The sequence below is a fragment of the Alligator sinensis genome, unplaced genomic scaffold (assembly GCF_000455745.1).
Source record: "Alligator sinensis unplaced genomic scaffold, ASM45574v1 scaffold487_1, whole genome shotgun sequence".
Classification (NCBI taxonomy): domain Eukaryota; kingdom Metazoa; phylum Chordata; order Crocodylia; family Alligatoridae; genus Alligator; species Alligator sinensis.
The window spans coordinates 972,905-981,712 of record NW_005842301.1 but is presented as its reverse complement, the minus strand read 5'-3'; the positions used below and the strand labels follow the sequence as shown (position 1 = coordinate 981,712).

Below are 8,808 nucleotides of genomic sequence, written 5' to 3'. Positions count from 1 at the left end.
CATGGGATGAAAAAGGCCCTGTAAGTGTGCCACGGGACAGAAAAAGTTGGGAAATGCTGTTCCAGAAGAATGAAAATCACTAGATATACTAATTCTTGACTTCTCTTGTGCTTTTTTGGCAAGGTGGCTATATTTGCTTTTAAATGATTCTGACAGTGAATGAGCCTTCTCTAGCATCAGCAACAAAAAAAAATCCTGAAGTATAATCAAAATTCTACTTCTGTAATGTGGGTCAATGACTTGATAACATTTTGAGTGTATTGGAGGAATCCGTAATACAAGGGAGTAGGATATAGGGTGGGCTAATCAAATATATGGCCTGAAGGCCAGGTCTGACCTGCAGAGGCGCCATCTGGCCCGCAGGGCTTCTTGCTTTGGCTCCAGCAATGAAAGAGTTAACACTAGATCACAGACTCCCCTCCAGATCTGGTTTGCAGGACTTCTCTGTTTGACTGCCAGAACCACTGTGTCAGCAGCAGCATTCAAGGATTTAATGCCACTCAACCCCTGTCACTTCTCTGACGTAGGGTTCCCACAATACATGAGAGGTAGTGTGTGATAGTGGCCTGCGTTAACTCCTTGACTACTCTCACTGCCACAGTGGTTCTGTCAGCCTTGTCATTAACTTGTGTACTGTTGGCAGCCTCAGCGATAAGCCCCCGGTCCAGATCTGGCCCAGAGTGCCAGATGAATTTGACAGCTCTGTTATGGAAGAAATCAAGAACTCTGTAGTGATGGCATATGCACTTCCACTGAAAGCGAGAAAGAAACAGGAGAAAATATTTTCATGATTTATCAGCCAGGCAGGAGCTAACATTGCTGCCCCTTCCTCTGCTCCCTCCACTCCACTCTTGGGGGGCTAAGCCTAGAGTAGAGAAGGACTGGGACACTGAGCAGGCAGCACACGGTCATCTAATCTGGAAAGGGAAAGGTTCTAGTTAGCTTATGTGCTTTGTAGAGTGCCCTGGAGCAAATGCCCTTTAGTGCTTCCCTTTGTCAGAGACAGAGATGAGAAAAAGGGGGTTTTATTGTATTGCTTTGTAATCCTTCTGCTAGGCAGGTTCAAATTTAGGGGCTTTATACACATCTTGGTTCAAGCCCCCATCCAGACATCTGGGAAAAGAAGTGCTACCTGTGTGTTTCAGCGTAAACAAACTCCACCACTCACAAGCAGTAATGAATGAAAGGGGGGAAATTAGGACAAAACCAAACAACCAGGGAGGAGTAATGGGGGAGAACCTTAACATTTAGCAACCACATCCACCAGGTATTAATAGTTTTTATTACAATCAGTGAATATTCTCTCCTTGTTGCACACAGAGTGAATTTGGTATCTAGTGGAGTGGGGCAAGTGTAACTGCTAACCCAAATCTTTTCTCTTGCCTCTGCCACTGGGGCTTTCTGCTCCTCACCACTGCTAGTGCCTCTTTTCACTTTCATGGGGGGTTGCTGATGCAACCTAGCACTTTTAGACCTTAATCAAGCTCGAGGATTTCAGCTCTCTTGATCCGTTGACTACAGGCCTCAAAAGGGAGACATGATAATAGTCTTCGAATATCTGAAAGGCTGCTATAAAGAACAGCATCCTTCTCTGTTCCTGCAGAGAGCAGGATGTGTACCAGTGTTTTGATGTTTCAGCAAAGTAGATTTAGGCTAGAAATCAGGAAAAACTTATTCACTGTTAAAACAGTGAGGTAGTGGAATAGGCTGCCTAGCGAAGTTGTGGAATCTCCATCATTTCAGGTTTTCAAATAGAGGCTGGATAAGTGTTAGACAAGGATGATCTAGGAGCACACACATGGATTGCTGAGAGATGACAATGAGAAGAGCTCTGCAGGCCTGAGCAGGTGGATATTGAAGAAGACCATGCTCAGCAGCAAGAGGGTGAAGCAGAGCTCCACAACTAACTTAGTTATGAAAGAAGATGAAAGCAGCTGGGATAGATTTTTGGAGAGGTTACAGAAAGGGGAGCTCTGGCAGTCCAGCTAGTGTGTGATGTGTTGAGTCATGCTTGCTGGTTGCCATGTAGGGCGAACGACTCTCCTCCCCCCCCAACTACAATTGTCGAAAGTTTCTTTTGTGTTTTTCAGAAGCATTGTGTATTGGCTATAGCCAAGGCTGGGGATTTTGACTGGGGTGTGCCAGAGCTCCTGCTGGGACTAAAAACCCAGAAGTTCCTGGTTACAGGGTCTTGTCCCTCTGGTCAGTGTCAGACCAATCACCACATTTGAGATCAGGAAGGAATTTTACCCTAGGGTCAGATTGGTATGGACTGTAGGGCTTTTTGACTTCCTCTGTAGTTGGGGGTGGGAGACATTGCCCTTTTATTTGGATCTCTCGGGTGCATTTTAACATCACAGCAGTGGGACAGTAATGACCCTTGTCCCTTTACCTGGGGTAGGTTATGGTGCTTTTGGCGTCTTTGGACACTATACCTTGTAGCAGTGCAACAGCATTGATTGTATAGTTTTAAGAATAGGCTAGACAAGGACATGTATGGGATGGTTTGGATGAGGGTCATCTTGCCTTGAGTAGAGAGTTGGACCAGACAGCCTCCAGAGGTCCATTCCAGCCCTAGAATCAGCCCTGTGAGTCTATGTCCCACTTTAAGGAACAGCCCCCAAAGATATTTCAAGGATTTTAGCTCTTTAAGAAACAAATGGGTAGCATATCTCAACTTGAACCTACTACAGAGATTTGTATATCCCAGGTATTTTTCCCTCTGAGGCTTGATGACAGACTGCAATTCCATTCTGAGTGGGGGTCCACCTAAGCCTGTTCTGCTGTGTCTGATCTGAGGGTCCCTCCACCTCAGATCAGAAGGTCTGATTAGTCATGGTGAGTCCTGACCCCCAGTGACTTCTGTCCAGTTTTCTCTTACAGTACTGGTGCTCTTAAACCTTACCATTTTATAAGGAAAGGCCAGTGCACACAGTGTAGGGGAGGGCCAGTGCATGGGGTCCCTTACATTCAAACATTTTTACATCAATACTGTTAAAACAAGACACAAACTTGTTCCCAGTTTTCCAACCCTATACACACAGGTGTCAAAATCATCCGGCCTTGTGGGCTGGACAAGGACCAAGTACTGGTGCAGCACCTATGACACCAGGTCTATCTAGCCCATGGACCACACACAGTATGTGCAGTACATGCTGGTCCTGGGGCTCATTGTGCACCCAGCATGCCAGGCATGTGGTGCCCATGGTACATAGGCTGGACCCAGCACTATAGGCAGCATAAGTGATCAGTCCAGGGCAGTGCATGCATCCCATGTCCCAAAACCCCAGTCCCAGGTGCAGCACAGGGTTCAGCCCATGCACTACAAGCAGTGTACACCCTGTGTCAACCTTAAGTGCCTCATGCACAATGAGCTCTGAGGTTGATGTTTGCTGTGTATGGGACTGGATTTATCATGCACACTGCATGCAGCATGGGGGAGAAGGGGAGGGGTGCGGCTGGGGTGTACTCTGCAGGTAGCTCTCTCCTGGATTGACCCTGTGTACTGGATCTGGTACGATCCACATGCAGGGATGGTCTGGTGAGGTCTGCATGCAGCATGTGCCCCACCATCAGCCCCCTATGGTGCATGCAGGGAGCATAGCTCCAGATACAGCCTATGCACTATGTGTAGCACATGCAGCTGAGAGCCAGTGTGTGGGGTCAGTCCAGCGACCCATGAGCCAGATCATATGGCTTCGTGGGCTAGATCTGTCCAATGGGCTGTATATTTGACTCCCCTGCTGTATATCAATAGATATGTGCTATCAATAGGTAAGTGTTTTACAAAAGTTGTTGCATAGAACACAGATAACATCAGCAGGGTTATAGCTTGTTGTTAATATTTAAGTTGAATAATGTGTTTTTTGGGGGAAAAGAGAATGAAGTATTGGGGAAAAGAGAATGAGTGGGTTTTGAGGACAGCCATGGTCCTGCTGTGAGAGAAGGACTTACAGGCTTGGGAAGGAATAGTAAAGGAGGTGAGGAAGTGGACTCCTCTGAGTGTGAGATAAGGGGATGGATGTGGGTAGGGATGGGAGGACTCATCCTCCTTTTTTCTGTTTATAGGGGTGAGAAGTAAGGTTGGTTTGTACAGGGGTAAGGGAGGAGTGCTATACTAGTTGAGATGGGAGCCGGAATGGGTAGAGTGGGGTGCAGTAGATTGTTTTTTAATTTGGAGGGTTTAATTCATACTTTCTTGTTTTAATACTCTGTTTTTATAAAGTTTTTTGTCTTTTATTTTAACCTGCTCTGTGCCTTTTGGGAAGGACAGCATATATATCTAATAAATTCTAAAATCAGCAACAAAGCTAGAAACAATGGAATTAAACAGATTCAATGACAGATTTCTCCTGATGATTTTTTTTAGCAGTGAGAAGTCAGTTTATAGACTGGGATCCAACTGCTAGAAATCTTTAATTCTTCTGTTTGGAGCACTAGTTAAAAATGGTTCATGTTTACATAACAAAATCATAATAAAGGAGACACATATTTAGGTTTTACCATGCCAATAAAGTTACTGATATTGTATTGATCGAATAATTTACTGGAGGTCTACAGTTCTATGAAGTGAATCCCATGACTGACAGGACAGTATTTTAGAATTATAAATGATATTATGAATCTGGGATAATGTACTTGATGACAAACACTGAGTGTCTGTTAATGAGTGTGGTTTTTCTCTTTTCAGATGATTTGCAACACTACATAATATAGAAGTCTAGCACTGCAACTGCCAAAGGGCAATAAGACTGCTGTTCTTGAATTATCAGAGGGAGGAATGTGCTTTCCAAGCACATTACATTTTCTGTCTACCAATGAATATATTTTGCTTACTCTCTGTTTGTTCAGGTTAGGCTGAAGATGCTGTATGCAGCAACCAGAGCAACAGTGAAAAAAGAATTTGGAGGAGGACACATAAAGGATGAGCTGTTTGGAACAGTTAAGGTATGATCACTTGCTCATGGCATGTACAGCAAGGTGATAGCACCTTGTAGCTGTTAGAGTCTGGGTTAGAATCTTCTTTTTTTGTAGCCTGTACAATATCCTGGGATACAGAAGTTGTGAGCTGAAAGTGTTTATGGATCAATACAGCTTTCTTTTCCATCTGTTTTTGCTTCTTGAAATGCGTCTTTATTCTTCCAGGGTATTGTCTTCAAACGTAGTTACTCCATTCTTTGCAATGCCCATGTGGTGTTAAATTCTAGGATATTGGACCCACCTTGTTCAATATAGCTACAGTTGCTGAGATCTGAGTGGGTCACTACCTCTGCAGGTTGCACCAACATTTGTGGCACATTTGTAGCAGTAACTTTCTTCCAGTCTTCCTGGTCTTTTGCAATCCTTGTAAAATCAATCCATTTTAATCCATTTTAATCCTGTCTAGTCTTTGATGTTGGTGGTCCAGGTTGTCTTAGGTCTTCCTCCTCCTCTTTGTCTGTCCACAGCACCCTGCCGGATGGTATTGGTAAGGGTGCTGGGCTTTCATGGTACATATCCAAACCACTGGATCTTCTTATGATTTTGAGTAAATTATATTTGCCAATTTCTTGTCGATTTGATCTTTCAGATTGATTTGTTCTTTGTGCAGTGTAGAGTATATGTAGAAATCTTCTGAAGCAACACATTTCAAAGGTCTCAATCCACTCTCAATCCACTCTTCCTAGCGAGTGTCCAGGTCTTGCAGCCGTAGAGAGTTGTTGAAATTATAACAGCATACAGCAGGTGGAGTTTTGTTTTCATTGTGATGTTGCTGCTAGTACAGATTTTCTTCAGCTTTCTTAGGTGTCCAATGGTGATGGGTATTCATGTTTTTACTTCTTATTCTGATGTAGCAACTCCGGTGATGGTTGCTCCAAGATATTTGAAGTGTGTTACTCTTTCTAGCTTTTCATTACCAATTTTTACTGGTGCATAATCATTGCTTCTGGTAGATGTGGTCATTACTTTGCTCTTCTCTACATTAATTTCCATTTCATCTCTCTTTGTAACCTTATACAGCCTTTATATTACTTCCTTATGCTCTTAGAATCATAGAAAGTTAGGGTTGGAAGGGACCTCAGGAGGACATCTAGTCCGGCCCCCTGCTCAAACCAGGACCATCCCCAACTAGATCATCCCAGCCAAAGCTTTGTCTAGCTGTGTTTTGAAAACCTCCAAGGAAGGAGCTTCCACTTTCCACCTGCTTCAGGGTTTTACTATCCTCCTAGTGAGAAAATGCTTCCTAAAATTCCCATGCTGGAACTTGAGACCATTGCTCCTTGTTCTGTCATCTGCCATCACTGAGACCAGTTTAGCTCCCTCTTCTTTCAAATCCCCCTTCACATAGTTGAAGGCTGCTATTAAATTCCCTCTGTCTTTTCTTCTCTAGACTAAATAAGCCCAGTTCCCTCAGTCTTTCCTCAGACGTCATATCTCCTTAGCCCCCTCACCATTTTTGTTGCCCTCTGTCTTCAATTTGTCCACATCATTTTGTAGTGGGGGGCCCAAACAGAACACAGTACTCCAGATGTGGCCTCACCAGTGCTAAATAGAGAGGAATAATCACTTCCCTTGGCCTACTGGCAACACACCTAGCCATGCAACCCGGTATGCCATTAGCCTTCTTGGCAACAAGGGCACACTGCAGGCTCATATTCAGCTTATTGTCCACTGTAACCCACAGCTCCTTTTGTACAGAGCTGCTGCCCAGCCAGTCAGTGCCCAGCCTATACTGGTACATGGGATTATTCTGTCCTAAGTGCAGGACTTTGCACTTGTCCTTGTTGAACCTCATGAAATTTCTTTTGGCCCAGTCCTCCAATGTGTCTAGGTCACTCTGAATCCTATCCCCTCCAGTGTATCTACTACTCTCCCCAACTTTGTGCCATCTGAAAACTTGCTGAGGGTGCATTCTGTGTCATCTTCCAGGTCATTGATGAAGCTATTGAACAAAACGGGCCCCAGGATTGATCTCTGGGGCACTCCACTTGATACCAGCTGCCAGCTAGACGTTGGGCCATTGATTACTACCCTCTGAGCCTGATGCTCCAGCCAGTTTTGTATCCACCTTACAGTTCATTCATCCAACCCATACTTCCTTAGCTTGCCTGTGAGAATGCTGTGGGACACTATCAAAATCCTTGCTAAAATCAAGGTACACCACATTCACCAGTCTCCCCACATCCAAAGAGCCAGTCACCTCATCATAAAAGTCAGTCAGGTTGGTCAGGTATGATTTGCCCCTGGTGAACCCCATGCTGACTGTTCCTAATCACCTTTGTCTCCTCCAAGTGCTTAGAAATGAATTCCTGGAGGACCCGCTCCATGGTTTTCAAGGGACTGAGGTGAGGCTGACTGCTCGGTAGTTCTCTGGATCCTCCTTCTTCCCTTTATGAAATATCAGCACTATGTCTACCCCTTTCCAATCATCCGGGTCCTCTTCTGATTGCCATGAGTTTTCAAAGATGATGGCCAATGGCTCTGCAAGCACATCAGCTAACTTCCTCAGCACCCTTGGGTGCATCCCATCTGGACCCATGAATTCGTACACGTCCAGCTTTTCTAAGTAGTCCCTAACCTGTTCTTTCACCACCTCATCCCCAAACTGTGCTTGCTGGTGCAGTAGTCAGGGAGCTGACCTTGCTTGTGAAGACTGAGGCAAAAAAGACATTGAGCACTTCAGCGTTTCTTCAGCATCCTCTGTCACAAGATTACCTCCCCCATTCAGTAAGGGACCCACACTTTCCCTGATCCTCCTCTTTGCTACCCACATACTTGTAGAAACCCTTCTTGTTACCCTTCACATCCCTTACTAGCTGCAACTCCAGTTGTGCAGTGACCTTCCTGACTTCATCCCTGCATGCCCGAGTAATCCTCTTATATTCTTTCCTAGTTATTTGTCCAAGATTCCACTTCTTATAAGTTTCCTTTTTGTGATTTCATTTACTGAAGAGTTCTCTGCTAAGCCCAGCTAGTCTTCTGCTGTACTTGCTAGTCTTCTTGCATATTGGGATGGCTTGTTCCTGCACTCTCAGTAAGGCTTCTTTGAAGTACAGCCAGCTCTCCTGGATTCCTCTGTCCTCCAGATTGGCTTCCCAGAGGATCCTGCCCACTCCACCCTGAGTGAGTCAAAGTCTGCTTTCTTGAAGTCCAGGGTCCTTACTTTGCTACTCTTCATCCTTCCTTTCCTCAGGATCCTGAACTCTACTCGTGTTCACTGCTGCCCAAGTTGCCATCCACTACTACATTCCCCATCAATTCTTCCCTGTTTGTGAGCAGCAGGTCAAAAAGAGCACATCCTTTAGTTGGCTGCTCCAGCATGTGCACCAGGAAGTTGCCCCCAAAACCTCTCCAGTGACTTCCTGGATTGCCTGCGCGCTGCTGTATTGCCCTCGCAGTAGATGTCAGGGTGATTGAATTCCTCTGTGAGAACCAGGGCCTCCATTAGCTGTTTGAAGAAAGCCTCATGCACCACTTCCTCCTGGTCTGGTGGTCTATAGCAGACCCCCACTATGATATCACCCTTGTTGCTGTTCCCTCTGACCCTAACCCAGATCCAACAATTTAAGTTTAGTTTCCCACATTTTTTAGAGTGAGGGTGGCCAGCCGATAGCACATGTAGCACAAGCAGCTTGTGGCACATGGAAGATTAGGGAGGGAGCAGGCAGCACAATGGGAGATAGGCTAGGGAGTAGAAAGCAGAACAGCAGATCAGGCAGGGAGCAGCAAATTGAGCATGGGCAGGAGATCAGAATGACACTTGGGGTGGATGTAGGGCTTAATTTATGGCACTTCTGCCAAAACAGGTTGCCCCCTCACTGCTTCAAA

At 45.2% G+C, this 8,808-nt stretch overlaps 1 protein-coding gene across 2 annotated transcripts in view; it reads left to right on the top strand.

The window, feature by feature from the left end:
* Positions 1-8,808, top strand: part of TWF2 (twinfilin actin binding protein 2) — a 106,763-nt gene that overhangs the window by 69,184 nt on the left and 28,771 nt on the right. For both annotated transcript variants that reach the window (XM_006028267.3, XM_025209662.1), the window contains one exon: positions 4,852-4,947. In XM_006028267.3, the coding sequence (XP_006028329.1) occupies positions 4,852-4,947 (96 nt within the window). The remainder of the gene's footprint in view (positions 1-4,851; positions 4,948-8,808) is intronic.